This window comes from Vulpes lagopus, chromosome 3 (genome assembly GCF_018345385.1).
Source record: "Vulpes lagopus strain Blue_001 chromosome 3, ASM1834538v1, whole genome shotgun sequence".
Taxonomy (NCBI): Eukaryota; Metazoa; Chordata; class Mammalia; order Carnivora; family Canidae; genus Vulpes; species Vulpes lagopus.
In genome coordinates, this window is record NC_054826.1 from 52,289,253 (window position 1) to 52,304,659 (window position 15,407).

The following is a 15,407-nucleotide window of genomic DNA, read 5'->3' on the forward strand; positions in this document are numbered from 1 at the left end:
TCTAAGTTGTTCCTCTATCTTTCATATTTCCTGGGAACTTGTAGTTAGATCTAGAGGCTGGATTAATATCAGGTCAGTTTTCTTCTGGCAGGAATGTTTTATAGGTAATATGTACTTCCTGTTGTGTCATATCAGCAAAGCACGTATTGTCGAGAGTTTCTCACTTAATAATAATACTAAGATTTTTCAGTAGGTTCATGTTGTTGGCCTAATTAGTCTGTTAGAAAATTCTTTAGTGTGATTTATATTAAGAAATGCATGTTTTAGTCTTTAGCTTGTGACACAGAACTCCCAAAACCTTGGCCTCTACTAAGTGGTGACAGTGATTAAAAAGATGTCCTTTGTGTATGTCTATGTGTATTTTATTATGTTAATAAAAGACACACCTAAGATGGGAGCTTGATTGCCAGGAGAACCAACCTTATGATTAGAGGGCTGGAGCTTTCAATCCTATGTCCCACTCATCTCTAGGGGGGAGATGGGGCTGGAGATTGAATCAATTCCCAGTGGCCTGTCATTTAATCAGCCATGCTTATGCAATGAAGTCTCCATCAAAACCCAAAAGGATGGGTTTTGGAGAGCTTCTGGTTTGGTGAACATGTGGAGATTCAGAATGAAGTGATAACTCTTGGAGAGGGCATCAAAGCTTCACACCCTTTGCTCATACTTTGCCCTATGCATCACTTCCATCGAGCTATTCATGAGTTATAACCTTTCATGATAAACTGGGGATCCAGTAAGTAAAACATTTCTCTGAGTTCTATGAGCCATTCTAGCAAATTAATCAACCCAAGAAAGTAGGGGTTGAGGGAACCTCTGATTTGTAGCCAGTGAGAAGTATAGATGACAGTCTGGACTTGAGACTGGCTGGCATCTGAAGTTGGTGGCCAGGGGCAGTCTTAGAGAATTGAGTCCTTAACCTGTGGGATATGATGTTACCTTCAGGTATATAGCTTGTTTTATTTATTTATTTATTTATTTATTTGTTTGTTTGTTTGTTTGTTTGTTTATTCATTCATTCATTCATTCATTCATTCATGGATTTTATTTATTTATTCATGAGAGACACAGAGAGAGGCACAGACACAGGCAGAGGGAGAAGCAGGCTCCATGCAGGGAGCCTGACGTGGGATTCGATCCCAAGTCTCCAGGATCTTGCCCTGTGCTGAAGACGGCACTAAACTGCTGAGCCAGCCGGGCTGCCCCCAGATATATAGTTTTAGAATTGAGTTGAATTGTAAGACCCTCAGCTGGTGGAGAATTACTTGGTATGAAGCCCCCAAACCCCACTCCATATAGGAGTGTTGTGCAGAATTGTATGCTCACAAACTTTTCGTCTAATGGTTTTGCATTGGTTGAATTCTTGAATTTGCATTAATTTATTACCTTCTTTTTGTTTCCCAGGAATCCATACCTGTTTTGTTTGTAAGCAGAGTGGGGAAGATGTTAAAAGGTGCCTTTTGCCCTTGTGTGGAAAGTTTTATCATGAAGAGTGTGTCCAGAAGTATCCACCCACTGTCATGCAGAACAAGGGCTTCCGGTGCTCCCTCCACATCTGTATAACCTGCCATGCTGCTAATCCAGCCAGTGTTTCTGCATCTAAAGGTAGGGGTTTCTCACATGGACTGGCCTAATTGTAGAACCTTGGATTCATTGGCAGTGTGATTTCCAGATGCAATGTGGCATGTCTCTTCTTGTCCTCTCTAGCTTTTGTCAGAGTATCAGTATTTTATGTGAGAGAAAAAAAATGATGGACTAGTCCAGTAGTTCCCATGTCGTGTATTCTATGGAGTCCTATTGTTACATGGTGGTTTCAAATATTTGGATTTCATGTGATACTTAGTTTGAGAAAGTGTTCTGCTGTATGTGTTCCTTTCCCTTCTCCATTAGACCAAAGTGTATTCTTTACCTGTGGACCCCTTATACCCATGGTTGTCAGATGTGATATTACTCAGAGATGAATTTAGGGCAGAATTAAGGTTTTTGTTTTGTGTTGATTTTTTTTTTTTTTTAAATTGGAAACTTGTATCCTGAAACCTTTTTTCTGCTTTATTTTTATTTATTTTTTTTTTATCATTTTTTTTTAATTTTTATTTATTTATTTATGATAGTCATACAGAGAGAGAGAGAGAGAGGCAGAGACACAGGCAGAGGGAGAAGCAGGCTCCATGCACTGGGAGCCTGATGTGGGATTCGATCCCGGGTCTCCAGGATCGCGCCCTGGGCCAAAGGCGGGCGCCAAACCGCTGCGCCACCCAGGGATCCCTTTTTTCTGCTTTATAGTTAGGTTGAGAACTAAGGTTTCCAAAACTGACTGTGGATATATAGATAAAGTCAAGTTTTCAAGTCTATTCTTATTGGGAAAACAATCACTTAATTCTGTTCAGTGATAATGGGATCTCTTACTAATTTTCCTAAACCCAATACTGTGTTTCTACTGTTAAATGCTTGTGTGCTCAAAGAGCCCCTACTTCTCCCATAGGGGATTGAGCTGGAGAAATTTGCCAGACTTTTCTTCTAATTAGACTGGCAGTAACCTTTTATATGATTTCCTGAGCCTATAGATGTCATCACTTACAGACAATAATTTCACTTGCTTGATCAAAATTACAGTTTAACCATCAGTTTATCTTCCCCTTTTCAGTTACTATTGTGGATTGCATTTAGCTGGTTTAATAATGGCTTTTAGTTGGTGATATATGTTAGAGGACATATTTTATCTTAAAGAGGATGGAAAGATTCATTCACCTAAAAGTTCAGGCTTTAAGAATCACACAGTACCAGGCAATGAAAGCAAGCATTAGTCTTTCTCCCAGCTGGCCTTTTATTCTTATTGTGCACATCTCCCCTATTTAGTTTGAGGCTAATCCCAGGTTTCCTAGGACTCAGGGCAGTGGATTGAATAGGGCTTTCCTTGGTGAGGCAGGCTCACTTAACAGTTGTAGGATCTGACTCCTTGTGGCAACTTAATGCATAGCTCCCATCTGAACTTTTCATAGTGAATTGTGTGTTTTATGATCCCTGTCCTAGTAGTGCTGCTTTCTATTAGTGACATTTTCTTACTGACAGATATTTTAGTAACTCATGTTGTTTTTATATTCAATCTCTTTGTTTTTCTTTTGCTCTTCTGGTTTTTCTGTTTCTCATAATTTTAGGTCGCCTGATGCGCTGTGTCCGCTGCCCTGTGGCATACCATGCCAATGACTTTTGCCTGGCTGCTGGGTCCAAGATTCTTGCATCTAATAGTATCATCTGCCCTAATCACTTTACACCTAGGCGGGGCTGCCGAAACCATGAGCATGTTAATGTTAGCTGGTGTTTTGTATGCTCAGAAGGTAAGACATGACTGCGTAGTGTATGAATGGTCTAAAGAGAGAGTAATACAATATTCTAATTGCAACAAAAATTATTTTCTTCATATTACCACTAGAGAAATATTGGGAAGTAATGTCCTGAATTAATGACAACATAGCAGAACATTTAAACTTGTTTTTTTCCCCAGTAGGGAAAGCTTTTATTTTTTTTATTTTGAATAATGACCTTATTTTTCTTAAAATGAGAACAAATGAGGGGTATCTGGATTGCGCAGTTGGTTGAGTATCTGACTCTTGGTATGTATGTATGTATGTATGTATGTATTTATAAATTTTGTTTCAAAGATTTTATTTTATTTTATTTTATTTATTCATGAGAGACACAGAGAGAGAGAGAGGCAGAGATGCTACACAGGCAGAGGGAGAAGCAGGCTCCATGCAGGGAGTCCGATGTGGAACTTGATCCTGGGACTCCAGGATCACATCCTGGGCTGAAGACAGGTGCTAAACCGCTGAGCCACCCAGGGATCCCCTGACTCTTGGTTTTAGCTCAGGTCATGATCATAGGGTTGTGGCATTGAGCACAGTCTGCTTGAGGTATTCTCTCCCTGTGCCCATTCTTCCTCCCCTGCTCCTGCAAGCATGCCTATGCACGTTCTCTCTCTCGCTCAATTAAATAGATGTTGAAAAAAATAAATGATAACAAATGAAACAAGAAAAAGACAAAGGAAAGGAAATAAAATCACCCTTGGAAAATGGAATTTGATCAAACAGTACAAACATCTAGTTAGAAGATGGGTAGGTTTGGGGGACTTCATGTACAGCATGGTAACTATAGTTAACAATACTGTATTGTATATTTGCAAGCTGCTAAAGAGTAGATCTTAAAAATTCTCACTACCACCCATGGTAGAAAGAAAAAAGAAAAAAATTACAACCATGTGAGATGTTAAATGTGTTTCCTAACCTTATTTTGGCAGTCATTTCACAGTGTGTACATTTATCTAGTCATTCTGTTGTAATTTTAACCTTCTACAATGTTCTATGTCAGTTATATCTCAATAAAGCTGGGGAAAAAAGGATAAGTAAATTGGAGGTAAATAATAATACTAATAAATAAATAATCCCAAATTGCCCCACCTGCCATCAGAAAAGAACATTGCCTAATTTTAAGTGATACTACCTAAGACATTTGCACATGTACCCAGAAAGCAGGGGTAGATACCTACATAGAAACAATTCTAGAAGATGAGAGTATATCATACAGTTGGTTTCTTTTTTGTTAAATCATTTATTTATGAATTTAAAGGGAAGAAAGAAAGGGAAAGTGAAGGAATTTATTATGAATGTCTGTCAAATGTTTCTTCACCTTAGGGATATTAATTCCTAAAAGTTCTTCTAAAGTGGAGGAAAAATAAATTTTTTATCTTTTTTTCCCTTCAACTTAAAACGTACTTCTCCTGTAGAATGGTCAGTGCTAGGCTTCTACATTTCCTTGCCATTCTTGACACTGTGATTTTTACTAGTGAATGATTAGTAACCATCACTAGTCTGTTTACTCTGGTGCTTTTGTAGTTCTGATTTCCTTATTTTAATTTTTCTCATCAGGGGGCTGAACCTCTAGGAAGCACCCCTTGGAAGTATAATTGCCTGCTTGAGGCTATTTGTCATTTGCTTCTATACTAGAAGCATATGTTGGGTTAGTACAAATGTTTAGGCTACAAGTTCTTTTTTCTTAGACTGTTGTGGACATTACTTCACTATTTTTTGTTTATTTATTTGAGGGTAGGGGGAGAGAGCATGTGTGTGAGCTGAGGAGATCGGTTAGAGGGAGAAGGAGAGAGAATCCTAAATTCCACATCCAGCTTGAGCCCAACACAGGGCTTGATCTCATGACCCTAAGATCATGAGTTTGGCTGAAATTGAGTCCTGCTTCACTGACTGAACCACCCAGGCGCCTCCTGGGGAATTACTTGAAAAGTCAAAATGTGTAATTGAATGACCATGCTTTTTGAGAAATTTGGATATGCTAAATAGTACTAAAGCCAAAAAAGGCTTTTTGACTGCTTTATGTGATTGAAAATGAATAGTACATGACAATTTTAGGAAAAGTTACACTTAACTGAATGGAGTTTGCACCAGGACATTGTTTGTACCCTCAAACTATGCTGCTAATATAAAAAATAAATAAAAAGAATGTTAAATGCAATAGTGTGAATAGAAAGGGAACTTTTGTTAGAGATGTTTAATTCACCAAGTGGACATTCTTTTTGTTCTATAATACCTACTCCTTATAACACTGTCTTGTGGTAAACACTGCTTCCTATTTGTGGTATCACCCTTCTTTTGTTTAGAAGAAAGTTAAAGATAAGAGTTTGGTATTTAATAGCATTTAAATATAACTTTCTAGGGCAGCCCTAGTGGCGCAGTGGTTTAGCGCCACCTGCGGCTCGGGGTGTGATCCTGGAGACCCGGGATCAAGTCCCATGTCAGGCTCCCAGCATGGAGCCTGCTTCTTCCTTTGCCTGTGTCTCTGCCCCCTGCACCCCCCCCCCCCCCCCGTCTATCATGAATGAATAAATAAATAAATCTTAAAATTATTATGCCAGCCTTAGACTAAAAACAGGTTTCTGGGAAACTGAAGTGTAGCTCCAAATTTTTTTTTCATTTCTTGGGAGATGGGATGATAACACAGTTTCAGCATTAGACCATTTCTTTCTTTCTTTCTTTCTTTCTTTCTTTCTTTCTTTCTTTCTTTCTTTCTTTCTTTTTTAGGAGAGAGAGAGGGAGAGAGAAAACGTTATGAAGGTTCCATGCCCAGCGTAGAACCTGACCTGGGGCTCAATCTTACAACCCTGAGCCGAAATCCAGAGTCAGACACTTAACCGACTTAGACAACCAGGTACCCCAGCACTAGACCATTTCTAATTCTATAGTGGGATGAAATGAATGACATGGTTTAGAGTGAGGGTGCCCATGTTATAGCATTCCTGACATGGAGCATCCTAACTGAACAGCTATCAAGTCCAATAATGGATACTCATAATAACTGAGTCCCCTAGAAAACTTAATAGCTGTAGCAGTGGCCCTCAAAGTGTGATCCATGATCCTTGTAAAGGGGTGAGGACCCAGAGACCCTTTTAGGGGCTTCCATGAAGTTGTAACTCTTTTCATAATAATAATAATATTTGCCTTAATAGTTTGTTTACATTTGCACTGATCATTCAAAACGAGCTGTGGGTAAAAACTCCTGGCACCTAATACGTATCAAGGCAGTGGCTCTAAACCCTACAAGTAGAATCAGTGATTGTATTCTGTGTCACCACACACTCTTCAGTTAAAAACAAAAAAGTTTCACATAAGAATGTCCTTGAATAAAATTTGATTTTATTAAATATCAGCTCTCAGGTGAACATTGTTTTAACAGAATAATGATAAAATAGAAAGTACACATGAAGTGCTTCTGTTTCATACTGATGGTTATCTTAAGTTAAAGCACTCGTGTAGTTGAGTGGCACCTGGGTGGCACTGTCAGTTGAGCGTCCGACTCTGAGTTTCAGCTCGGGTTGTGATCTCAGGGTTGTGAGATTGAGCCCTTGTGTCGGGCTCCCCACTTGATGGGGACTCTGCTTAGGATTTTCTCTCTCCCTCTCCCTTTGCCCCCCCTCAGGCTCTCAGCTCAGCAGAGCTTCTCCATCTTCCTCTGAGCCTCCCCCTCACTTGTGTGCACACACTCTCTCTTTCTCTCTCAAGTAAATAAATCATTAAAACATAAAATATTTGCAAAAAAGTAAAACACTGAGCTAACAGTTTTTTATTTTGGAGGATATAGTTATTTTTTACAAAAATGTTATATAATAGATTTACAGTTATTTTTAAGTGAATTAATAAATATATTTTTTTAAAAAGATTTTATTTATTTATTCATGAGAGAGAGAGAGGCAGAGACACAGGCAGAGGGAGAAGCAGGCTCCATGCAGGGAGCCCGATGTGGGACTCCATCCTGGGTCTCCAGGATCACGCCCCAGGCTGAAGGCGGCGCTAAACCACTGAACCACCAGGGCTGCCCGAATTAATAAATATTTTAAATTTTTCTTAGTTTTGGTTTCTCATTAGTAAATTCAATATTTTTAGCCTACATAAAGAACATTTCTTTGGGAATGTCCAGGATACTCTTTAAGAGTATAAAATTGTCCTGAGTCCAGAAAGCCCAAGACCTGCTTTCCCACTAAGATTATCCTGCTATTAGACAACAGAGAAAGAGTAGGGCCTTAGGACATTTTTGCCCATGTATAAGAGAAAGCTGAAGGTGATCATCCAGAGTATTAGGATAATAATACGGTAAATTGCTAAATTGAAAGGAACCAGTTCCTAGAATTCAGCATATTTTTAAAATTTATTTTCTCTTGGGGCACTTGGGTGGCTCAATTGGTCAAGCATCTGCCTCAGGCTCAGGTCATGATCTCAGGGTCCTGTAATTCAGCCCTGTGTCCGGCCTCCCTGCTAAGCAGGTAGTCTGCTACTCCCCCCTCCCTTTGCCCTTTGCTCCACTCATGTTCTCTCTCTAAAATAAATAAAATGTTTAAAAAAATTTATTTTCCTTTACCTCTCCCACAAAATGTCACTTTTTCCTCTTTTGGTTTCTTTTGATGGTTCATGTAGTTTTCCCTTTTCTGTCATACTTGTCTTTCTCCTATACTTTCTCCTTTACTGCCACCAGATAAAGTCTCCTGCCTATTTCACATCCATTTACCCACATTAATCATGTTGTTTTCTTTTCTCATATTTCAGCTCATAATCACATTATGTCCTTCCCTACAAAACTGTTTGCCACTATTTCCCCTGAGCTCTGTCCTTAGCCTTTTTTCAATGAGTATTCTTATGTGCAGATGTCTTTTTTTTTTTTTTTTTTTTTTTTTAGATTTTATTTATTTGTTCATGAGAGATATGGAGAGAGGGGCAGAGGCTCCATGGGGAGCCTGATTCGGGACTTGATCCCAGGATCCTGGAATCATGGCCTGAGCCAAAGGCAAATGCTCAGCTGAGCCACCCAGGTGCTGCCCCTATGTGCAGATTTCTTTTTATTCTATATAACCTCCTTTTAAGGTCTAGTGCAAAGGGCTTATTGTAAATGAAATATTTCTATTCTGTTACGAAAGCCTGCTTATTAGTAAAAGGAAGATTTTTCTACCAAGTTCATGTGATTGGCAAATCACACAGTTAATGAGATTGTGACTCAGCAGATAACTAAGCATAAATAGGAATGTTCTAGAAGGTATGTCATTGAGGCAGGTAAGTTATGTGACTCTGCATCACTCTTAATGTCCCATGCTAAGATTCTTTGACTTATCCTACAGAATACACAAGAATAGCTAAATAGGAGTTTCAGAGTATAGAATACAGGCTATATGTATTGAGTAAGCAGGTTCTTCAAACTTTTTTTTTTTTTAAGATTTTATTTATTTATTCATGAGAGACACAGAGAGAGAGAGGCAGAGACAGGCAAAGGGAGAAGCAGGCTCCCTGCAGGGAGCCTGATGTGGGACTCTATCCTGGGTTCCCAAGATCACGCCCTGAGCTGAAGGCAGCGCTAAACCACTGAGCCACCTAGGATGCCCCAAACTTTTTTTTTTTAAGATTTTATTTATTTGAGAGAGGGAGAGAACATGAGTGGACGGTCGAGGGTCAGAGAGAGATCGAGAAGCAAACTCCCTACTTAGCAAGGAGCAGGAGACTCAAAGTTCGATCCCAGGTCCCTGGGATCATGATCCTAGATGAAGGTAGACGCTCAACCAACTGAGCCACCCAGGCACTCTTCAAACTTGTTTTGTAGCAACAAACTTTTTCCAAGTGAAGTATCCCTGAATTCAGCGTCAGTATCCAACAGATAAAAGGAGAGCTTCTCTAATTGAAAAGCAGTTGGGTCTTAAGTACACAGTTCTGACTTCAAGAAAATAAACCCCTCAAAGCTTGTTTTAAGAGCCTGCTGCAAATGATTGAGAAAAGGAAAAAGTCAGGATGAGTAGAAATTGTATAAAAATGGTGTCACAAAGTTCAGTTTTTTGTGGGATATTACGAGTCAAAAAGGGCACAGTGAAATCCAGATGGATGTGGACATATACTTTGCTAAGTAACTCTTCAGGATAAGACTTGGAGTTACATGCTTGAGTCTAGCATGTTTGAAGCATGCTCATTTCTTACATAAGATAATAGAGTATTATATTCCTTAAGTATGAATTCTCTTCATCTAAAAATTTGTATAGTCTGCAACCATGAGGATTTCAGCTTCAGATATACAAATTGAGTCACTTTGAAAATCTTTAGGAAGTGAATTTTTTTTTTTTTTAAAGGAAGTGAAAATTCATTGTCATTGCAATATATGTAATTATCTTGGTGTCTGAAAACCTCAATGGAGAGGGGAGAACATTTATTTACCTGAAGTTTAGGCAACAAATCACATTAGTACCTGTGAATTTTGTCACCAGTGAAAATCACAGATGTTTCAGTTGTAAATACTTTAAAACATTTTGAGGGCAGTATGGTAGCTCAGCGGTTTAGCACCGCCTGCCGCCTGGGGTGTTGATCCTGGAGACCCGGGATCGAGTCCCATGTCAGGCTCTCTGAATGGGGTCTGCTTCTCTCTCTGCCTGTGTTTCTGCCTCTCTCTCTCTCTCTCTCTCTCTCTCTCTGTGTGTGTCTCTCATGAATAAGTAAATAAAATCTTTAAAAAAAATTTTTTTGAGATCATTGTTTCTGCTAGATCTTGTTATTTTTGTAATACAAAGAAACATACAACTCTAATCTCTTGTTCTATTCTTTTGATAATTATATGTTAATAAAACAGCATCCTTTTAATCTGGATTTATAAATGTTACGCTGATACTTAAGTATAAGTGTCAGATATTATTCAGGCCATTTAATCACTTGTTTAGTCTTCAAATGTGGTTATAGTTACTGTTCGTTGTGGAAAATTTAGCTTTTTTTAAGTGAAGAGAAAGAAAGAAATGTGTATATACATATACTTGATTTTATTAAGAGGTTGACTTCTGATCTCACTGCCCTTACCTAATTTTGCCAATAAGATCTCATATTTATTTGCTGTAAATCTAACAAACCCTCAAGTTGTGGTTCACAGGATCATTGGAAAGAGAATAGTGCTCTTACAGAAAAGTGTTTCTGAATTAATTAAGTTACCACACCCTTGGCTGGGACATAAATAATTGGTTAGGAGCAAAAGCTGTTTCAGCTGGGTCATTATTGGTAGCCTTGTGATTCTGAGTTCCAGATTCTTTGATTCCCACAGGAGGCAGCCTTCTTTGCTGTGATTCTTGCCCTGCTGCTTTTCATCGTGAATGCCTGAACATTGATATCCCTGAAGGAAACTGGTATTGCAATGATTGTAAGGCAGGCAAAAAGCCGCATTACAGGGAAATTGTTTGGGTAAAAGTTGGACGATACAGGTGAGTGAGCATGAAGGAGATTGGCACTGATTTCTTTTACCATCTCATCCTCTGTTACTTAGGATCTCAGATACAGTGCTTAACTCTTTTCTATTTTTTTGTTAATAGTTTATCCAGTTAAGCAAGGTACACCATTATCCAGTTAAGCAAGGTCCTCCATTAATTTTTCACTGTAAAAGAAAAAAAACTCATTTTTATGTTTTGTGATTAAAAGAATAATATATATTCTCTGTAGAAAATTCATGAATGAAAACAAACCCATAAGAAGGAAGATAGGTTGCAATATTTTGGCTTATGTATTTGGAGACACACAATGTTACACACCCTCCAAATAATTGGCCTTGGAGTTTATACTCAGTTTTGTGTCTTTTCCTTTTTGAAATTATTTTAATTGACTATGGAACATATAAAAGAATATGATAAGATGCATCATTTAAAAGAATCAGAAAGGACCATCTATGTATGTACTTCTCATTTAAAGAAATAGCCTGTTGCTGGTACTTTTCAGGCTCCCTCCCTGACCCTCACTGAGGGTCCATTCTCTTCTCACCCCTAGAGATAACCACTATACTGCATTTTGTGTTTTTTAATCCTTTGCCTTGCTGTAATGGTTTACCACATGTATCATATTTTGTTCTGTGTGTTTTAGACCTCTTCATAAAGAAATTGTTGCTATATTTTCTTGCAGTTTGCTTTTTTCTCTTACTGTTATGCTGCTGAAATTTATAGTAGTTAGTGCAATGCTCTAGTTCATACTTTGCTGTTTTACATTTCTTTATATAGTCTTACAATATTTTGTGATTCATTTATCCTTTCTTCTCTTTGAATTATAAGCATTTTATCAATGTTCCTTAGTATACATGCACAGGGCAGCTCCGGTGGCGCAGCGGTTTAGCACCGCCTGCAGCCTAGGGTGTGATCCTGGAGACCCTGGATGGAGTCCCACATCAGGCTCTCTGCATGGTGCCTGCTTCTCCCTCTGCCTGTGTCTCTGACTCTCTTTCTCTGTGTCTCTATGAATAAATAAATAAATAATCTTAAAAATAAAGTATACATGCACAGTTTTTCTAGGAATAGGGGTTTCCATCTTAAATAGCTGATGCCAAATTGTCTTCCTACAGTGGATATGTAAAGCATTAATTTACATGCTTTTTTATCTTATTTTGGGAGGCATTTCTAGTTGTCATTTTTCTATACCCCTCATGATTATTCAAAGTTTTCCTTTTTAAAGGCCAAAATGTATTTCAATGTATCATATACTATAGTTATTTTATCATTCCCTAAGTGTTGAACATTTAGATTATTTCCAGGTTTTCATTCTTAAAGATAATACTTCAGTGAACATGATAGTCAAAGCTTTGTTTATATCTTCTATGAGATAATTGTTATTTTTGTTAAATTATAATTTCCTTTTATAGATTCCTTAAAGTAGAATAACTGAGTCTAAAAAGTGTATATGTGAGCACATCTGTGAGAGTGGGCATTTTCAGATTTTCAGCACATACTACTTATTTGTTCTCTAGTTATATTATAAAAATGCACTAGTTTGGACTTTCATGTAGATAGACGTTGCTATTCCTTATTCCCGTCCTAAAAGATAGGTCATTTTCTTGGTGTTTTGCAGTCTTCTAAAGTCTCCTTGTTTTCACCTTTTCCAGGTGGTGGCCAGCTGAGATCTGCCATCCTCGAGCTGTACCTTCCAATATTGATAAGATGAGACATGATGTGGGCGAGTTCCCTGTGCTTTTCTTTGGATCTAATGACTATCTGTGGACGCATCAGGCCCGAGTCTTTCCCTATATGGAGGGGGATGTGAGCAGCAAGGATAAGATGGGCAAAGGAGTAGATGGGACATATAAAAAAGGTAACTTTATCCTTTTTGTTTCTCAAGCCAACACAGACCTTTGTTGCCCTAGTACCTATTCTGTTATGTATTAGAATTCACATATATTCTATTAGCAGCTGTGTTCCACTCTCTGGGGCAGCTATAGGATTTTACAGGAAAGTTCATCCACATAATTCATTATTTTTGAGCCTAACTTTTATGGAACTGGATTTCCTTGGGAAGTTTTTGTTTTATCAGTTCTGTTTTCTCATCATCTCGTTAAGCACTGCAGCTTTGGAACTATTTTATAGCTTAAACCCTGTGGTTTACTAGACAAGAGTCAGAATCTTTGGTAGAATTGTGTTTGTTCCAGGGAAGTTATAGAGAAGTTATAGAACAAAATTAAATAGTGAAAGTCAAAGCATAAATGTTCTGAATCAAAAGATTTTTTTTTTTAAGCACGCCTAGCAGTGAAGGGGACATTTGGGGTAGGAGTTGAGTCAACTATGAGCCTTAGTTTTCTCTTACTATATAATTAGTAAAGGTTGCTCTGAGAATTCAGTGAGATAATAAAAACAAAAATCAGCAGAGCACATAGTTGGTATCCCTTAGTGATAATTATCTTTTTCCTTTAGCTGTACTTTAAAAGATAGCATAGGTATTTCTTGTTAATTTGAATATATTTGGATGTTGAAGAATAGAAGGTTTTGTATGGTGAGGTGAAGATTCTAAGTACGTGAAACTTTCTCATAAGGTAAAGATTCTAAGAAAGGTCTAAGCAGGTGAAAATTCCTGGATGGGGAATGAGAATGGTGACTACAGGGAACAAGTTTCAGAAAGGTTCCATTTGCCTCATGTCATTTCAGTGGGTCCACTTACTTGTTGACCATGGGGTTTCTGTGTAGGTATGGGCGATTAGTATTAACACTATAGGAGCTTGGCTTATAGTTTTATAGTCTTGGATGGTCAGGGAACAGTTGACCAACATCTTTTCCTATGTAGAGGTGGCCATCACAGAGGCTCAAGAGAGAAGAAGTTGTAGGGAATACCACAGATCTTCTGCTGAAGTTCTGGGATTCTGCTCTTTCTGTGCCTCAACTCTGGGCTAGGTGCATGCCTCTACCTTCAAGGAATGCATGGATGGGGGAATTGGACACAGACACAAGCAGTTCAAAATGCTATTCATTGAGTGTTGTGGCAGAACTGTACATGCTATGGGAGCAGACCAAGAAGAAGCATAACCGTGCTGGGAATCAAAGTTTGGAAGTCACGGATTTTTTTTTTTTTTTTCCAAGTAACTTTGAAGAGTGAACCATAATAATAATAGTTATTTGTTGTTTGTCAGGCCCTGTTCAGTTTGTCTTCTGCTTTAAGTCCTTATGGCAGCTATATAAGTTAGATGTGCTTGTCCTTATCTTACAAATGAGGAAATTGAGGCACATAAAAGTTAAATTACTTGTCCAAGGTGCCAGTGCCAGTAAGTGATAGAGGAAGGTTTCAAACTCTAGTAGTCTGGCTCTAGAATCTAAACTCTCACCCCCACACTGACAGTGAAGAAGTTAACAAATGAAAATGTTGCTGACAAGAAGACAGCACATGTGAAAGCATATATTAAATCCAACATGTTGAGCGAGTGACCTCTAGCTATGTGGTATAGTTTAAGATGGGTTTGGGGGAACACAGGGCTGTTAGCCAGAAAAGGTGGTAGGTAACTTACATGATCAGGGCAGAGTTTCTAGAAATCTTTGAATAGAGTTTTGGGACCGTAGAAGGTGAGAGGCTGCAGCCAGGGCTGTCTGTGAGATAGCTGTTTTTGAGAGTTCCAGGCAGTCACAGTGAAGTGTTCCTGGGGTAGAGAGGATGATGGGTACTTGAATAGACATTATAGACTAGGCAGGACATGCTTAATAATTGAATGAAGAAAGAAGCGGTTATTGAAGAAAACTTAAGGACTCCAGGCAACATAAACTCTGCTAGATAGTTAACATGGAAATTTAGGAAAAAGGATGTTTTCTTTAAAGAATTGACAGAATATGAGGAAAGCTACAGAGAGGAAAGAGTGAAAAGAACTGGAGTTCTTTTCAGAGTTTTTAATCTGAGTTATAAAGAATAGATTTTTAAAAAGGAATGAAGTAAAATTTTGTTTTAAGTGGAAAAGAATGAGAATCTTAAGATTTTGTTGGAATTCTAAAATGTTTCAAGTAATAAAAAATAAAAAAATAAAATGGTATCATTTTTAAGCATAAAACTGTACGGGACATGAATACGAATCAGCTATGAAGATCTGTGTATTATTACAGCTAATAGTTGATATTAACAGATTGAATCTTAGGAGAGGAATAGGACGGATAGAGAATTAGACAAGAAGGAGAAGAAAACTTCAACTTTGAATTTTTTCCAGAGGAATGCAGCAAGTTACTTGGTACCTAGGAGACAGAATGTTTCTGGAGGCAGGAGGTTCAGAACTGAGGAAAGAATTAGGCTTAATTAAAGACAGTGACTTTGCTGAGCAAATGTAGTCTTGTTAGCAGATGTTATTTGTCGGCTTTTTCAAATGATTTAGCTGGATTTGTTTTTGTTTTAAATTTTCCTCTGAAGGTGGTATGTAGTGCTAAATTTTGTTTTGTCTTAATGCTATATCTAAATACCCTGGGGATTATAAATTAACTTGAAAATAGTAGTCCTATGTTTTTCTTAGTTTTCCATATAGTGCCAGCTGGTTTTTTAAAAGGTTTTATTTTTTTGAGAGAGAGTGCGCACTAGCAAGGGGGAGGAGCAGAGGGACAGGGCGAAGCCGACTCCTCGCAG

The 15,407-nt window shown here is 38.1% G+C and overlaps 1 protein-coding gene across 10 annotated transcripts in view; it reads left to right on the forward strand.

Moving 5' to 3' along the window:
• Window positions 1-15,407, forward strand: part of NSD1 (nuclear receptor binding SET domain protein 1) — a 154,835-nt gene that overhangs the window by 116,944 nt on the left and 22,484 nt on the right. For all 10 annotated transcript variants that reach the window (XM_041749928.1, XM_041749934.1, XM_041749932.1 and 7 more), the window contains 4 exons: window positions 1,405-1,605; window positions 3,156-3,335; window positions 10,618-10,774; window positions 12,433-12,638. In XM_041749928.1, the coding sequence (XP_041605862.1) occupies window positions 1,405-1,605; window positions 3,156-3,335; window positions 10,618-10,774; window positions 12,433-12,638 (744 nt within the window). The remainder of the gene's footprint in view (window positions 1-1,404; window positions 1,606-3,155; window positions 3,336-10,617; window positions 10,775-12,432; window positions 12,639-15,407) is intronic.